Consider the following 19,091-nt stretch of genomic DNA (forward strand, 5'->3'; position numbering starts at 1 on the left):
GCGGTCAGACCCCCATCCACCAAGGGAAGACTAAATGAGGGGAAGTCTCTGAACTGCCATCCCGGTCTCTGAACTGCCATCCCCAGAAGTCTGGCTGCCAGTAGTTAGAGGATCTGAGATGATTCCACACTGGGGTGAGCAGAGCAGGGGTCCTGAATGCAGCGATGCTGGTGTGTACCGCTGTTGAGATAGAACTCAGGCGTGTTCTGTCTTCTTTCCAACTACAGTCAACAGCAAACACAACCCCTACTTTGCCAGTGAAATAACTAACAGACAGTGCTAAATGCCTACCTTTTACAGGGAAGACTCTGTGGTTTGCTTTATATGCAGTGCTGTTTTTTCATATTAATCGGTACTTTATCATAAGATAATTTTTTTGAAGAAATACACCAAAACTGGTGTAACAGTATTAAATCTGTCAGAAAGCTGCTCACAAAAACTTTCCAAATAGCAATCTTTGAAATAGTCATTGCTAGTTTGCCCAACTTGAGTAAATAATTTATCCACAGTAATGTAGAGAATAATTCCACTTTCATTAAATTATTTCATATAAAAGGAGTCAGTTTGAATAAAACTATGTTTATAAGTAAATATTTGAGCTTACTCATTCATCAGGCTGTACTAAAATTAACTTCAGGATGAACAGGCATAAACAGCAAGCCCAGAAAAGACATTTCTAGAGCTACAGAATTATTAAATAATGGCTGGAATTTTGCACCTTTAAAAAAAATTTTTTTTAAAGAAATACCCATGATATGGATTTGTGGCACTGCATTCACTGTAGCAAAAAAGAAAAAATGCCCAGGGGAATAATGACTGGCTTTCAGATGTAGGATCCCTGATTTTTTTTTTTTCTTTTTGTGCTACTGTGTGCATGGAATTGCCTCTGCTGTTTATGACTTTCAGCGAGAGACGGAGAAGTGAGAAAACAGACTCACTGAATCCAGAAATGACAATCGGCTTGACAGCCGAGGAAGCTCTGGCATGCCATGGGAAGCCACCAGGTCATCGCTTTCTATCCAAAGGCCAAGCTGACACCGAGTCATCAGACCCGTTACAGGCGCCTCCCCACTGTGGCCACAGCAGCACCGGGTCCCGGGCCAGCTGTACAAATAAAGGATGAAGGCGATCGGAGTGGACAAGGAATCGCACGCCTGCCCGGCTCTCTGAGGCCAGAACATTCCTTTAGGATTCTCCCTTGTTAATCATCTGTGTCAGACACGTCTCTTGAGCTGGGCTAAGATCAGACTATTTTTATTTCACAACGACTTAGGGAGACGAGACCAACAGATAAGAGCATATGTACAGTTTAAAAACCAAAAATCTTCAAATCAGCCTTTGAATGAATGAACGAGTAAATGAAGAAGAACGATGCTTTTATTATTCTAGTTACATTAAGCTGGGTTATGCACCTGCTCGTGTGCATACTTTACCCCATTTAATCCAACCGGCAACACTGAGAAATACAGGTTATTATCTCTGTATAATGAGGAAGGCCTACTAAGGGGGTATAACTTACTCCAACTCACTCACGTCCCCAGTAAGTTTGAGTTCATACCTCGATCAGTTTCTCTCAAAATCTCTCCTCCTTCCCTGGCTCCAAACTGGCACATTGGAGGGTCCCTGCACTAAACCACACTCACAGCATGCCTACAGCAACATTCCAATGGCTTCCAGCCTCATCTTATTTTTAAACTTCTAAAAATGTATCTTGATGTTCTCCTATAAAGTTTTTTTTAAGAAAACAATAGTATTCATCAAATTAATTAAAGACCTCTATTTTTGTGGTTCTCAAATCTAACCTTCTAGTCCCAGCCTAGATTTCTGACTGTTTTCGAGAAACTTCTTTGAAACTTCTTCCCTGTAAATTTACACTCATCATGTCGGAAGCTGAGCTCACCACTCTCAGACTAGTTTCCCTGCCTTTTTCTTCCAACTCAGCAGACGGCAACCTGGTTCCTTCCAGCATCTAAGCTCACCACCACCCAGCTGTCAGCGCTGGCTGACCCTCTTTCCCTCCTTCTCCATGTCTGTCCCATGACCGAGTCTATCACATCTTTCTTTGAATTAAACCTCAGGTGTCTGTCTTTCTTTCATCCCACTGTGGAGACCCTGGGTCACAGTCTGTCATCTTACATGGGTTATCCAAGCACCAGCCTCCCGCGCTTCCCTAAATCCAGTCTCCTCCCCACTTCCACATAAAGCTGTCAACTAATCTCCAGTCTTCCCTTGGCTGTGTCACTGCTTTCGTCAATCCCTGCAGTGAATACGGTCTACCTTCCTCCACCCCAGCCAACCCTTTTCCCTGTGGTGTCCACACCTACACCCTCTGCTCCAAACACACTTCTGCCGTCGGTTTGCCTGAAGTAATAGCAGCCTCTGTCCAACTGTAGCTCAAATTCAACCTTCCTCTAACCAAAACGACAATGGTGATGATGGTGATGATGATGGTGGTGATGGTGATGGTGATGATGGTGGTGGTGCGAGGGTACCACTCACAGAGCACTTCCTCCATCCTGGGCACTAACACAGCACTGCAGTTCTTCTCATGGAATCCTTACATCCTTAAAGCAGAAAGTCATCCTGTGTCTGCCTTTTCATTCCCAAATGAGGAAGCCAAGGCTCAGAGAGACAGAGCAAGTGACCCGAAGCCACCCGGCTATCACATGGGGAAACAACGTCACACCCTCTCTTCAAAGTTACCGCTTCCCTTTTAACCCCAATCCTTATCAATCTCACTCTCGTACAAACTCTCACTTCCACCCTCAAACAATTAACACCTAAAAAGGTTCATCACCTATTTTTCATTATTGTTTGCTGACTACTACTTTAATTAGCTTGGGGTGATGTTGTCTAGTAAGATTCTTGATCCTTGTACATTTTTTTATTACCACCTCAGCACCTTCGCTACTGCCTTGCACAGTATAAATTCTAAACATACACTCACGGACTTTTTATAATTAAAATTAACAAAGCATTCAGCAGCAACCTCTGCCTTGTTTATGCTTGACTGTAACTCAACGAGTAGGCCACTAGATGACACTATAACACTTCTTAAACCCTCACACAGGACTTGAATGCCCAGCCTAAATCCTTTAGCTGGTCCTTCCAGGGCCCTCCTCTATCACACGGAGGAAAAACATGTTGGCGATCTGGAAGGACTGTGAAATAAATAAAAAAGATGTTACTCAAAGAATAGACAGTCTAAGCAGACTGGACTTCAGAGTGTTTTCTTGTACCTAAAGTCCACCTCACTGAATGAGGGGATAAATTAATCAGTTTAGCCTGGAGTAAGACTGACTCAGAATTTTCATCTGTGGTTTTTTTTGGTTTTTTTTTGTTTTTGTTTTTTTAATGGCAGTAAAATTATTATTATTTATTTTTTCAGAAATGTAAGCAAGACAGTTCTGCGGTCTTCCAAACCAGTCAGGTCATTTATTAAAGACTTCTTTGAGCAGTAAGGTGTATTTTCTGTATCTTTTTCCTTCCACTTTTATTGAGATACAGCACCTTGTAAGTGTAAGATGTGCAGCATAATGATTTGACTCCCACACATCATGAAATGACTCCCATGGTAAGTTGAGTAAACATCCATCATCTCATAGAGAAACAGGTAGAAAAAGATCAGCTGCTTCTTGAGAGCCAGCTTGGTGCAGTAGAAAGAACACTGCACTGAAAACCAGAAGACACGGCTTTGCCACTGAGCACTATGTAAGCTCACCCCCTGAACCAGGTCATGGAAGAGCGGTTTTCCTATTTTCAAAAGTGGTGTCACATCAGCCCAGCATCGTACACCTGCTGTGGGACCTGGATGGGCTATGCTTGGAGCTCTTGCCCAGGGAACTGGAATCCAGGCGTCTCTCCGTCTGTCTTCGCAATAGTAATCTTAAACTTAGCCTCCTGAGACATTTTCCCTAATATATCCCCCAACCCCCCGCCACTACTAGAGTCTCCGAAGAGCAGCCAGAATGATCTTGTAACATAAATTCAGCTAGTTCCCACCCTTCCTAAAATCTTTCAGAGCCCTCCTTATTATTCAGGATAACCTGTAACTGCTTTTTCAACTGCATCCCTTACCACCTGGTCCCTCATCTACATGATCAAACCTGTCTGATCACTGGTGGTCCCTCAAACACAAAAGCCCTGAGAAAGAGAGGCTGTTCTCTCTGCCCAAATGCTTTCAGTGGTTTGAATGGTGGCCACAAATAGATATGCCCACACCCTAACCTTGGAATTTGTGACATCCCCTTGGATGACAGAAGATGGGATAAAGTTAAGGATCTCAGAGGAGGAGCTTGTCCTGCCTTATCCAGGTGGGCCCTCGGTGCCATCACATGTATCCTTCTAAGAGGGACCAAGGGGAAGATGTGATACAGACACACAGAGGAGAAGGCGACGTGAAGATGGAGGCAGAGGTAGGAGTGATGCAGCCACAAGCCAAGAAATGCCAGCAGCCACCAGAAGCCGGAAGAGGCAGAGCATGGATGTCTCCTGTTGCCTGCCTCTGGAGAGAGCATGGCAGGCGACATCTTACTGGTGGACTTCTGGACTCTAGGACTTGTGAGAAAATAAATTTCTGTTGTTTCAAGCCACTAGGTCTGTTATGGTCATGGTTACAGCAGACCTAGGAACTAATGTAACACACTAGGTGACCTCTGGTTCCAACAAGGCCAAGCTCTCCCCGGCACCGCCCACCACACATACAGGCTCCTGTGCTAAACCAAGTTGGGGCACCAAATTACCCCCCCAGGGAGGGAGCCAGGATCTTGGTCTGTTCTTACCCCTGATCCCAAGCACCGAGACCACCTGACCCCGGCACTCATCAGGGACCCAGAAATAATGGCAGGAGGGTGAATCTGTCTCCTGCTGGACTCCACCTCCATCCCACGGGGACCATCGTCTGTCCCCTAAGCCTCAGAGCCTCCTCAGATGCCATGGTGAAGGCTTGATGGCCACTGGCTGAATGAATGGAATGAATGAATGGAATGAATGAATGGTTATTTGCTGAATGAATTGCAAATAAGATTGTATAACAGAGTGGGAGAAAAAAGAATCCTGGAGACATAGCTGTTTCCCTGTGGATTTCTTGGCTACTTGCTAAAATGGTGCTTGAAAGGAAAAAATATACTTTTCTTTCCTAAAAACTCTGTAATTCAGCGTCTTAACTAATTTAGTCAGATGCTACCCTTGCGCTAGACAGGCATTCTCAGAGTCACAAACACCGCTCCCTGGGCTCCCATTTGGAACACTCCCTGCTTTGAGGTGCACCTGATTTCTCACCAGCAGCAAGGCTGCCTCCAATTTGGTAGTGACCTTGACCCTCTCAGGTTCAGCCTGGTCCCACACTTGCTGAGCTCTGCGCCCGCTGGGCCTGGCCACAGCTCACGCCGCCGGGTCGCCCAGCTCAGCAGTCGTGGTTGCCATGGAACTGAACTCCACACAGGAGACTGAGGGCTCGGCTGCAAATCATGGCCATCTCACGAGGAGCCTGACCAGGGCAGACACGCCAAAATCGACCTTCAGACCCAATCTGAGATGTTGGCCTGTTTGGAAAATAATACAGGCAAATCATTTAATAAAAGTAGCAGGCAAATAAGCTGGTTTTCTCTCCTTTTTCAAACACAAATGCTGGATTTAAAGGGAGAGACTGTCGGCAGACTGAAAGCCACGTTAATTAGTTGGAGTTATTCCTTTATAGAGATATCAGCTCCTACTAATACCATTAATAGGCTAAATAATATAAAGTGACAGGGATGCATCATCCCTCCACCCACCAGGTCACCCACGCGCTGTTCAGAAATACATCCTCAAGCACTGACATAAGAGATCCATTCTTTTAACTTGGGCAGGTTTTTCATCCTTCAAAAATTCAGGTTAATATTCATGGCAGGGGGAATGCTTTAATAAGCCGGCAGCTTTCAGATTAAATTTTACCAGGAAATCTCTTTAATTGTTAGGTGCTATGGTTTTTTGTTTGTTTTGTCTTTTAACTCTGAATTCTGATGCTTTTACACGACAAATGCACTGTCCAACTCCTCACAGTCCCCAAGGCTGGGGGCCCCTCACTCAGGTCACCTGCTGTCCCCTGAAGGCACCTGAGTCTGTGACCTCAGGCAGGGCTTCATTTGTTATAGAATTCTCCAGTGGGACGTAATGAGCTAGGAAGTCAGTTCTTGGAGAAGAAAGGCGTCAAAACATGAAGGGGTGGGGACAGACCAAGTCTGCAAACTTCTCCACCGTCATTGGAACTTGTTTCCATCAAAATGTAACGTAAGTGACTTATGAGAACTTCGGGACATGGAAATAATTGCTCTGAACCGTTTATCAGGCTACAGTTATAGAATGTACTAGAACACAGCTGTGTGAGTGATAAAAGAGACTGAGTTCAAGAACTCTGTGTGAAAATAAATTAATGATATGAAAAATGTTAATAAGAGTTAGAATTTCCCAAGGAAATTCTGTTTTTATCATGGAATGCAAGCTCGTAGGAGTGCAAGGCATAAATGAGTGAAACTGACAGAAAAACTACGTGTATATACGCTAGTGATTTAAAGTTTCCAAAGGAAATGTGTGATTTTGGTTTTTGAACGAAAAACTAAGACGGGCCTTGAGTTTTAAGCCATTTGACCTTCTTGTATACAAACCCACCAAATCGCAAAGTTCTATGGAGTTAACCTTTACAAGACTCCCTTGGATGGAAAACAACATAAATGTATTTTATTCTGGAAAATACTACAGAAGATGTCTTTGTTATCATGCTTGTTACTAAAGTAGAACTTATAAAAGTTCTCATTCTTGTCTAGAAAGACATGCAATTTTCCCTGCAAGGAGACATCCATCAAAAACACAGAGATTCCTCCCTTGAAACTGACAAGGAGCAATCTAAAACCCCGCCCGCGGCCACCTCATTCACATCTTTCAAGAGGGGCTACAATGAGGTTTATGGAAATGTGAGGCAGTCACACAATGTTTTGGGAGCCCATTAAGTAGCTGTCACATGCGGAAAAGTCACGCCCCACATCATGGAGCCACGGGCTGTTAGGGCTGGGAGGGGCAGGGCAGCTCTCTAGGACACACCCTGCTGCCCAGCGGAGGGCTCTGAGGCCCCAGGAGACCCAAGGGGTAATCCCCAGTGTCCTGCCCTCAGACTTGAAGTCTTTCCAGGATATTCCTGAACCTTCAAAAGGTCTAAGTACAGCAACGGGCATATCCGTGTCTGTGGCTCAACGTGCTTATTTCTGGCCCTACCTGAAATTCACAAGGAAATCGGAACCACGCAAGATACTCATTTACTAACCGGTTTAAATGTTGTGTGGGGGGAAGACTCGGAGAGACTCCTCGCTAATTCTGTTCCCCCTTCTCTTGGATATGACAGGTCTCCTGACATACACGCTGCAGGCGGCCTGGCCACCAGCTTAGGCTCCCAACTCCTGTCCAGGTTAAAGTCTGAATTGTTAAGTTATTGATTAATATGTGTGAACTACCTATGAGGTGCCATCTACTGTGATCATCCCAAAGAAATACCTCAAAAATGACCCCCAGCTCTAAAAGGGGAGAACCAAAAGTAGGCAACTTCTATTTCTAGAGGGTCCACTATGGGCCAGGAGCCAGTATAAGCACTTCACATGTGTCTGCACAACCACCTTTAGGGTCCAATCAAGAGGGTCAGGCACTTCCACACAAATGGAGCTGCAGGTCAAGGTAGGAGAAACACCACAGAGGAGAACCAGGCTCACACTGGGGGCATCCGCACTGGCTGGGACCTGGGAGGGGCGGGGGCCTTGGGGTGGGGGGATAGTGTCTCCACTGAGCTCCTCTGGGGAGGGCAGAAAAGACCAAGGCAGAGTGGAAGTGGGAAGGCATTCCAGGAAAGGGTAGAGAAGTGGGGATATCTAGATTACGCTCAAGGGAGAGTGAGGGGCTCAGCTGGTGGGAAATAGCTGAAGGGAAAACGAGGAAGACAGGTGTCAGGGGTAGACGGTGGGCCTCTAGTGGTACCATGGTGGGACTGAAGGGCCTTCTGCTGGTGCTGAGGGAACCCCTCTTGGTTCCCTGTCTTAGATGCGTCCCAGCTCCTCTTCAAACTCCAGCCTCTGTCTCCAGTTGAAACCCTCAGCCAGCCTGTCTCCCCACCACTCGCTGTAGACACAGAGGTTTTGAATTGGGGCCGAACAAACCACTCACTCAGCATCAAACCATAAGAGCGGAATCATTTCCTTCTTAGAAAGGCCTGGTGGTTCCCCTGATGGGCTGCGCTGCCTCGGGTCGAGCCTCAATCCTTGGAATTTGGTAGAGTCCTGTTTTTCAAGAGATGGTATGTGAGTTGACTCGCCTCCTCCCAAACCACCTCCTAGTCATGCACAAGCCATGCTCCCAGATTCCCAGCTGGAAAACGTCACCAGCAACTTGCAGACTTCATGAGGGACACATCTGTTTCAGGAAGGGCAGAGGTTGACCAGTGTTCTGCACACAGCTCTCCCTGACCACCCAGGAACAGCGGTGCAGACTGCAGGGTGCAGCCCACCCCCGTGAGTCCCCAGGACCCAGGGCGCTGAAGACTGGGCTACAGGAGGGACAGTGCACCCTCCCCACATGCAGCTGCTTGTGACTGCTGAACAGCCCAAGGACACAGAAGACAGAGGACCGAGGGTGTAAATATGAGGAGACCCAGGTTTGGGCAGATCCAAGTGGCCACTAAGGTTCATAAAAGTTATGGCTAAAACCGGTGCTTGAACCTGAGTATAATCAATCCTCTTCTCATTGATTACAGGGCAGATGCTGGGCTGAGGCCGCTGGAGGTGGTTCCTGCCTCTTCCACAAACTAGCAAGTCATTTACAACTCTTGGAAATTCGGATTCCTCATAGTGACCGATGGATAATCATCATCCTGGCTTCCCAGAGCTGCTGTGGGATTAGAGCCGGCACTACTGCATTTGAGGATGGATAATCCTTTGGTGTGGGGCTGCCCTGTGCATTGTAGGTAATTGGCAGCCTCCCTGGCCTGGAACCTACTAGAACCAGCAGCATCGCCCTCCGTCCAGTTGTGACAGCAAAAACAAAAAACCAAAAAAACTCTCTGGACATCATTCAATCGGAGGACCACACTAGCTGGCTTCATCAAAGCACCTGTCCCTCTTTGCTTTGTGGTGCCCACATCCCATTCCTGCCACAGAGCTGATCACGCCACTTCTCCTGGGCCCCAAGCTCGAAGGGTCTTAAAGTTTAGAGGCGCTGATTACTTTTCTTTTTTCATTTGTACAATCTTGGCAGGTTTTCACTGACAACCTCACACAAAGGCCAGACTTCTTTCCCCCGAATATCGTGTACCTTGACATGAAAAAGCTAAAGCACTTCTTAGACTGCTCATTTTTAGGGTCTTTGTTTCCTCGCAAATGCAGTTTTAAAATTATATCATGAAAGAGGCTGGGGAAAGCTCAAGATGAAGTCTGATCACCAAAGTTTTTGACTTACTGAAGAAGAAACAAAGCAGTTTAAGCAGAAAGGAATCTGCCATAACTTCAAGTCAATAAGGTCACTGCTCATAGCAAAGAACTCGACAACAGAACTGCACACATATTGCACACAAACTGTGTGAAGACAAAGCTATACTGCGGGAGAAATAGATGGTCCCTTCTCTCTGGAAGGTAACATTTCACATCCTTGTAGACTGATTTTTACCGAACTGTGCTTTTTGAGCAACACAAACAGCCCTGTGGGATCAATTTGGACGTGTTTCAAACTCATCATTGATCTGCCTCAAAAATTTTCCAAATCTATTACCAGGGGGCTGCCCCAGAATTGTCCTCCTGCCCCTCCTTCAAATAGAAACCAATTACTCATATCTAAGTTTCAAGAGGAAGGTGCAGAGAGGAAAAAAAACAAGAACTGGTCATAACCAACTAAGCCCAAGATGCTGGAGAATTCGATTTCAGTGGACCTCGAGCCTCATTATATGTTCATTGTAACGCATTAGCTGCTCAGTGACACACCCACCAGCACCATGACAGCTGACGATCACCATGACAACAGCCAGAAAAGCCCAAACAGGAACTGAAAAGAAGTGTTGTCTGGGTCCCAACCACATCCCTGTCCTCGGGTAAATCATGACTATTCCTCCCACTCCTTTCAACTCCCTCCCTTTTACCCCGACCCGTCTATATATTTGGTGTCTTCGCCCAAACTGGGTTGAGAAGTTGATATGCAAACTAGGTTCCCGCTTCTCCATTATTTGGCCACTAAAAGAAGTCTGCGTTGTTCCAGTCTCAGCATTCGTTTAATTACTGGCTGCATGAATCCAACTGGAAAAGGAACCTCCCAGGTTGGGACAGGGTGTCTCGGTCCAGGCTAGGATCGGACCAGTTCGGTTACACTCCTGCAACATACTCCTTTTCTTGTAAGGTTGTGGGGGTATTTTTAACCAAAAGGATGGTTTGAGCTAATACGCCAGCACCGATGATGAGTTAGGGCCTGCCAACTGCTGCTGTCAGAACATAAGAGAGAGGTTCATGAATGTTCAAGGGCCCCAAACCAAGAGAGCTCACGTGCATTGCAGGACAGAGGCTCTGGTGTGGTCATCAAGATTGGGTGGCCTTGAGCAAGACGCTCAGTTGCTCTGTACTGGAGTCCTTGGCACTGCAAAGCTGACACCATAAGATGATCAAGGAACTGTCTGTAAGGAGTCAGTGAGCTAAACAGAGCACACAGAACAGTGCCTGGCACTTGAGCAGCATGGAGTAAATGCAGCTATCGCTTCGATTACAGAAAGCTATTCCACAGGATTTCAACTGGTGTTGTCTAAAAAGAGTCCTGTGGTCAAACGTCTGGAAACGCTACTTTAAACAAAGTGAATTTTTTTTTTTAAACTTACTGCAGGACTTCTCAGAGCCTTTAAAATGCCAATATGCAACATGAGTATCAATATGGCGACCAGCATGTACCATTTGCACCAGGACCCTTTCTGTATAAGGTGATTGAACACAATTTTAAGAGAACAATACATTTTTGATGACTCTGGGTAGAATGTTGTACAGAAGATCTCTACGGCTTATTTATCTTGCACAACTGAAGCTTTATGCCCTCTGATTAGTAATTCCCCATTTCCCTCTCCCGCCGTCCGTGTTGATTTTTGCATCACTTACCCGAGACCCCTTTTCAGGAAAGCACTGGCAAAGAGAGCAGTCTCTTCCCCCACAGGGACCAATAAACTTCTTTCCACCCTAGAAAGTGAAGCATCTGATTTAGTTTACCAGTATTCATCACCTAGCTGGGTACAAGATATAGATACCTCGTAACAAGCACTCTTATTTATTTAACTCATGAAAATTCCGCAGTATCATTTTTACCTCTGAATCTGTGACAAGACTAGTACTGATATATAAAAAGCCCATTGAACTTATTACCCTGTGGCCGGAAAATAAGGAGATTAATGATTGTGTGAGCAGGATAAAAGTTTTTCTGAGCTAGGATTTTTCACAAACCTTGTCTGAAGCTATTTGGCTTTAACCAGAATCTTCTGCAGTTTCTCTCTCCTGGTAAGATTTCATTTACTAAGCTGTGAACAAGCTTATAGTGTTACCTATGTAGTCGGGAAAACCATAAGTACACAGTGGCATCTAACTGAAAGCATATGCTTGCTTTTTTTCTAGGAGCCTCTTCCTTTACCTCCAAGATCAACCAGGGACTCAAGAAGTCCCTCCCAGGTCAGTGCAGCAATCACAGCCTTGGACTCGGATTAAAATTGTTCTTTCAACAATTTGCTGTTACTCCAAGATGATGCCTCTAATGTGACGCTCAACCAGAAAGCTCCTGAGCTTGAATAATTTGAACACTTTCCCTACTTTCAGCTGAGGGTGTGGGTAGGACCTCACGCTTCTGACAGATCTTTGAAAACTAACAACTTAAACTTGAGCCTTTAGACCAACATGTAATGGGAAAACATAAAGCAGGAGAACAGATCTGTGCAGTTCCCAAGAAGATATATACATATAAATAAACAAACACACTTATACATAAATATGCATGAATATGTATATGTGTATGGGAGGGACAAGAGTCTAGGCAGTATGTATTTTTCTTTTCAGTCATACAATTAAGACCCCGTTTTTTTCTGGAAAAAAATACGCTCAGACAGAATTTTTAAAATCTTTAAGCATTCATGAAAAAGATGTCTTTATAAAAATAACTTTTATGAGCCATTGAAAGCATATAAAAATTTGAACCTTGACAAGAGCCAAGCAATTAGATAATTAAGTTAAAAAATGTATTTGAAGTTTCAGTTCTTGAGTTTGGAGTAACATTGTTATCTGTGAATGCAGAAACATTAAGTTCAAGACCCTGATAAGGCAAAAAAAAAAAAAGAATTAAATGCTCCAGGCCAGGTCAGGAAAGCATGAAAGTACTTAAAATAACTAGTCTGAACATTTGAGTTCATTTAAGGTTGGAATTCATTACTATGTGTTCAGTGAAATATCAAAACAACCAGAGAAAAAAAGGTCAGTTGATTAGATGTCTTGGTAATATAGGCAAGTGTGTTGTTGTTTTGTACTTAATTGTGCCAAGCGTCACTAAGATGTTTGTAGCAAAATTACGTTTCAGAAAAGAATCAGTTTAAAATTAGCAGACTCTAATAAAGAAACAGGAATAGTCACATATAAAGTTTTGACTTGGATGAATAAAAGAAAAAAGCAAGAGGTGATTTTAGTCTCTACAAAGTTCTACATCAGACGTATCCTAATAAACATCACTTTAAAGAGGGGAGACCTTTACAGAGGAAGCAACTTCACCTCAGAAACAGATTGTATCTTCCCATTAAAAAGAGATAAAGACAATGTCTCAGGTAAGTCAACATTCAAAACATAAATCATATTCACTGGGAATACACTGGCATTCTCAAAAACCAATGCTAACCTTCTTCAAAGGGAAAAAAAGAAAAGTCACTATCTGTTTTATCTCAGATATTTTTCAACAAGTATTTGTTGCATAGAAAGTTCAAGAAAATATTTTACTGATTTCTAGATTAATAACGTGTCCTGCATTGGTACTTTAATTATCTTTTTTGAAAAACAACATATGCACATAGTAACAATTCAAACAGCACAAAATAGTGTAGCGGAAACGGACATTTTCTCTTCCAACTCTGGCTCCCAGTTCCTTTCCCCAGAGGTAGTCACTGTCTTCGACGGGTCTGGGCATTTATGGGCAGATTTACATAATGATCACACACACACACTTTTGGTGATTTTGGCCATGTTTTATCTTTACCCAAACGGTGTATGTCTTTGTACCTTGCTGTTCTCACTTAATCACATGTCTTGAAAATCATTCTGAGTGAATATACATGGCTATCCATCAAACAAAGCACTATAACTTGTTTGATCAAGTTGATGGTCATTTCATTATCTCTCTTTTTTTGCTACCTCAAACTAATATTCTCGTGCGTATGTATTTATGCATAAGTCAGAATAAACATATATGATAAATTCTAAGAAGAGAAATTGCTGTGTCCATAGGCATGTGCTTTTAAAATCCTGATGGATAATGCAAATTGCCTTCCGTAGATACTGCATCAGTGTCTGTCTCTACCTTTAAAACCAAACTACAGCAAAGCCACTCTCTGTGTGAAATCTCTAGACTCTCCGTATACCACAAGCTGGTAGGAAGGTCCAGGATAAAATAATCGTTGGTCCAGGAGTTCTATGCACCCACATGGAACATAAGGAACAAAGAAAGTGAAAATTCAGCATGTTATAGAATTTTACATAGTGAAAAAAGAGTATAACAAAAATAAACTTAGAAAAGTCAGTTAAGAGAAAGAGAAAAAAATCCACCCACATATATTTCAGTGTGTTTCTGTTCGTCACTGCAGGTGATGCTCTCAGATGCATGCGAACTAGGCATGCCTACGTCCATGGGAGAAACAGTCCTGAATAGGTTAAGGGATAAATCAGTGGCAGAGCCAGGAACCAAGGGCCTCTTATTCCCTGATGCATGTGCTTTCTGCTCCTGGTTGGAAGGGAAAGGAGAACGGATGACAATTTTCTGTTTTGATTTGCTTTGCAAAGGCCCATGATTACTTTCATCACGAAACTGGACTGGGTGTATCTGAGTTATAAATCAGCCCAGTTCTCTCAAGAGCAGCCTGACTACAGGCAGCCCACAGTCGGATTTCCCGGAAATGTCTGAAGTTGGGTTTAATAACTTAGATTCTTTGGCAAGGAAGCAGAAGAAAGAGGGCTTATTACGGAATGTTCTAGGTTTATCCTTCTCCGGAGTTAAAATGTTCAAATTCAGTCTTATATTTGATTTCATCTTGTAATGGCCCAGCCACTTCCTGCCCAGCTCTGAAAAAGTTTCTAAGAAAGGGTTATGTTGTAAACAAAGAACTCCCCAATATCTAGGCAATTTGGTAAGCAGTCTTGACTGCAGAACATAAAAGAAGTCTTCAAGTTCGTCTAAACCAACCCTTCATTTTTCCAAATGCGAAAACAGTCCCAGAGAGTGACTTGCTTAAAAATACAATAAAAGTAATGCATTCAATAAAGTGAATTTTCAACACGCAGTCGGAGCTCATTCGCGTACTTACCCCATATGCGTGTTGTACAGAAAAGAGAATGAGAATAAGCGACCTGCGAAAAAGCAAAAATGCGGATTAATTTAAACTGTTCTTTTTCATGCAAAACAAACTAAAGAGAAAAAAAGCAAAGGAATTAACTCTAGAAGAAAAATTCTTTTTTAATTTCTAATAGGCTGCTGTCAGGAGATGATTGTCATCGGGACAAGATAGATGTTACCCTCTCTCTGGACGTCATCACTGCATTTCCTCTCTTTAACCACTCCGGAAGTACTCACACCCCTTGGCGTGGTCCTCGTTGCGCTGGGTACCACGAGGACACTAGGAAGGGGAGGCTTGGATGCATGAGTGAAGGGACAGGGCTCTCAGAATGAAAACTAGAGGAGAGAGGGAAGGAGGCAGCTTTGTCCAGGGACAGTGCAAAGACTAGTGTTTCCTGGATGCTGTGAAGTGGAACCAGCTGGAAGCAGGGAAGATGGCAAAAACTGGGCTGGGGAGATGGTCTAGGAGATAATACGAACAAGTAAGGAAAGAGTTAGGTGGTTCAGGATCCTATAAGTGAGTCAGAAATCCAACTGGGGTAACATTATTATTATAAACAAATTTTAACATGAGAGATGCAACCAAAAAAGACTGAATGCTTGTGTCCCGCTGAGATTCATATGTTGAAATCTTGACCCCTCAATGTGATAGTATTAGGAGGTGGGGCCTTTGGGAGTAATTAGGTCATGAGGGTGTAGTCCTTGTGAGTGGGGTTATTCCCCTTATAAAAGGGATCCAGAGGGCTCTCAAGCACCCTCCTCCTACCGCATGAGGATGTGATGAGAAGCTGGCAGTCTACAACCCAGATACCCTGATACCCCGATCTCAGCCTTTCAGCCTCCAGAACCCTGAGAAATACATTTCCATTGCTTATCAGCCTCCCAGTCTGCGGTATGGGTCATGGCAGCTGGAACTAAGACAAACACTAAACATTGCATGCATTAGCCTCTCGCTCACATTTCTCCAGGAGCTTCCACATCCATCCTCTCATTTAATCCTTAAAACAGCTCTGATGGAGTTGGAGCTTCATGTCACAGCATCCCCCTGGATGGGAAGAGAACTGGGGACCAGGCTTGAGCTGGGATTTCCCTGCCATCCTCATCCTCTGCTGCGTGTAGAGCCTTCCTCTTTGATGAACATGACAGAAATCTACAGAGCCAGGCGTCTGGGTGAGACCTGGACTAGGAGGTAGGAGCCTGGGGGTGGGTCCAGCCCACACTCACTGGCCTCCACACTGAAGTCCCCCTTCCCTCCACACTGAAGTCCCCCTTCCCTCAACCCTTCTATTGGAATTCATGACATTTCCAGGAAAGGCCAGGTTGGCATTTCAGTGTCATTCAATTCAGTAACAGAGTAAACCAGAGAATAAAAAAAAAGGGAATAAACTGTTTTAAATCAAGTTAAAGTATTTATAACAACTGGTGGTTAATCAGGTTCTTATCTCTGAGGACATTTGTAAATAAGGACAAGTTACATCTTACAGTAATTTTGGCTTCTGTGTATATGGTCTATTAAAATTGCAGGCAAGGCATGCTTTTTCCACATTTCACACAAGAGCAAACGGACTCAGAAAGGTTGGCTAATGTGCCCAGAAGGTTGCAGGCAGGATGACTTGAAGGATGTGGCTCAGGACAGATCTGAACCCCTGTTAACGTTCCCTCTCCCCATCCTCTGCTTGTTCCTCCTGCTGCTGTAGATATTTTAAAATAAAACAATTCTTTTCTTTTCTTTAAAGAGCAACTCAAAGTTAAGATTACTTTGCAGTTTCCTTCACATCCACTCTGAATAAATAAGGCTTGGCTGCAATTCTGAAATAAACGTTCTCCTTCCCATCACCCTCTCTTCCTTCACGGCCCATAAAAATACATGTTCCCAGCTTCAACACGACTCATATTCTTCGCTAGTCAATCTTTCCCTGTCTTAACTCCCAGCACATGCTGTCGGCAATCTATCCATTTCCTGAACAATCTATCCATTTCTTGCTGCTGCTGACACAAGTTACCACAAACCTGGGGGCTTAAGACAACTCAGATTTATGACCTTATGGTTCTGGAGGTCAGAAGTCTGAAATGGGTCTCACCAGCAAAAAATCAAGCTGTTGGCACGGCTGTGGTCCCTTTTGGAGGCTCCAAGGGAGAATCAGTTCCTTGCTTTCCCCAGATTCTGGAGGCAGCCTGCACGTTCTATGGCTTAGGGTCCCTTCCACCTTCAGGGCCAGTGGTGACCAGTTGAGTCTCTCTCCAGCTTCATCCCTCTGACCTCTGCTGGCTCTGTCACAGATCCCTCTCACTCACTTGTCTGCCCCTCTCTGTCACTTCTAGGGACCTTTCTGATTACAAGGGTCTACCCAGATAACCCAGGACAATCTCCCCATTGCAAGGTCACCTGATTCGCAACCTTAACTTCATCTACAAACATAATTCCCCCTTGCCACTAACAGAACGCAGTCACAGGTTCCAGGAGCCAGGATGTGGACTTCTCTGGGGTCATTAGTCTGCTTCCCACACTCACGAAGTGCATTGTCCTAACTCTGCCCATGACAGGGACCCCACTGCTGGACACATGGGAAGGTTTTTGCTGTTCGAACTTAGTGGATAGGTAAACAAGAATCAGTGCCCTTGTGCATCCTCCCAACGGGTGATTACGTGGGGGCAACTCAGGGAGAGTAGAGAGCACTGGTATTTAATCATAAAAATGAATCCCAGAACGGCAGCAGGCATAATCCATAGGTTTCTGGAATCATTTGGCTTTTTGATACATGAAGCATTCAAATAATTTATATTCACAGAACCAACATTTAGGAGAAATTATTAAATAAAAGCCAGTGGTCATACTTAAGGACACTCACCAGGAATCCGTGGCCAAGGGCTTAATCCACTGGAAGGAACACCTTACCAATGCCATGTGCACTGCTTACTTCATAGTCAAGTCTTGGTGCTTAAAACAAATTCTGCCACTCTTCTCTTCCAGAAGACTCTCGATTACAAGTGAGGTTCTATGTCCTGGGTTTAGACTCTGTATATGTTAAATATAAATAAATCTCTTAAAACATTATATTATGCATTATCATGTTGAAAATAATTACTTTCATTTTTCAGAGTTAGTGATGGAAATATTTCCCAAAAGGAAACTTCAACAGTGTTTTGACACAACAATCTTCAGTGATGGTTAAACTGAGTACATTATCTATTTTTACTCTTAGAAGTAAAAATATTCCCAGAAGTTTGATGCCATAAATATATTTTTGAAAAATGAAAAGATAGATGTTTATAATACTTGCATAAAAATTATTGCTTCATTTTGCTAAGCAGAATTTTCTTCTCTTTAACCTTTTCCCTTAAAAATCCAAGCTGAAATTCACTCAAGTGCCTTTTTTTAATTTTTTGAAACTAAAAAGGAATCCCCTAGTATAGAAATACACTTTCGTATACAGACAGCAAACACATGTAAATGTGTTTTCCTATAAAATGGTACAACTGCAGTGGAAACTATTTTGGCAGCTCCTCAGAGAGCTCCACACAGAGTCACCATGTGAACCGGCAATTTCATTCTGAGGTGTGTACCCGAGGACTGACAACAGGTGTTCACACGCCACGTAGACTCAGACACAAACATTCACAGCAGAATTACTTGTAATAGCCAAAAAGTTTGAACAACCTACTGCAACTGATGAATAAGCAAAACATGCTGCATCCGGACAATGGGACACTATTTGACCGTAAAAAGGGATGAAGCACCAATCTGTGCTACAGCATGGATGCACCTTGAAAACACTACACCAAGTGGAAGACGTCACACACTGTATGACTCCACGTATATGAAATGTCCAAAATACACAAGCCCATAGAAGCAAATACCAGATTAGTAATTATCAGAGGCTGGAGGAGGAGAGAATTGGGAGGTACAGGGTTTCTTTTGGGGGTGATGGAACTGTTCTGGAATTAGATAGTGGTGATCACTGCACAGCCTCTAAAAACCACTGAATTATAAACCTTTAAAGAGTTAAAATGGTGTGTTTTATTTTGGGAACTTAATCTCAGTTTCAGAAAAAGAAAAAAAAAATACTTTGACTTAAAGAACTGTATACTTTGATAAAAGATCTATTTGGCTCAAAGAATTGAAATGTCTCATCTTTAAAACTTCGGCTTCTCTGAAGACCTGTACCTGTAAGAGCTGGGTAGAGAGAAGGAAACTGGGAGTGTAGAATGTTACAAGCTATTTTTTAATTTCTGGATAAAATCTGGGTAAGCTAACTCACCGCTGTATTTGTGAGAGACTAGTTCTCCAGGCAGGTGGTAGAACGACATTCCATGATAGTTTCAAAACCCAGTGGAAACAGAATCACTTTGAGTACCTAGGTATTTTCCACTCCCAAATCCATCATTTTAGATAGTTTCTCAGTGGTGTTACAGAAGTAAGTCTCAATAAAACAAATGAATGTTTTACAAGGAATATACAAATGGGTCTGAATCATTCACAA

At 43.5% G+C, this 19,091-nt stretch overlaps 1 protein-coding gene across 3 annotated transcripts in view; it reads right to left on the minus strand.

The window, feature by feature from the left end:
• The window catches only part of COL4A4 (collagen type IV alpha 4 chain), a 121,081-nt gene that overhangs the window by 86,174 nt on the left and 15,816 nt on the right, over positions 1-19,091 (minus strand). For all 3 annotated transcript variants that reach the window (XM_074364408.1, XM_074364409.1, XM_074364410.1), the window contains 3 exons: positions 17,460-17,626; positions 14,582-14,624; positions 11,139-11,216 (listed from right to left, as the gene is read on the minus strand). In XM_074364408.1, the coding sequence (XP_074220509.1) occupies positions 11,139-11,216; positions 14,582-14,624; positions 17,460-17,515 (177 nt within the window). In that variant the 5' untranslated portion in view covers positions 17,516-17,626. The remainder of the gene's footprint in view (positions 1-11,138; positions 11,217-14,581; positions 14,625-17,459; positions 17,627-19,091) is intronic.

Source organism: Camelus bactrianus, chromosome 5, assembly GCF_048773025.1.
Source record: "Camelus bactrianus isolate YW-2024 breed Bactrian camel chromosome 5, ASM4877302v1, whole genome shotgun sequence".
NCBI lineage: Eukaryota > Metazoa > Chordata > Mammalia > Artiodactyla > Camelidae > Camelus > Camelus bactrianus.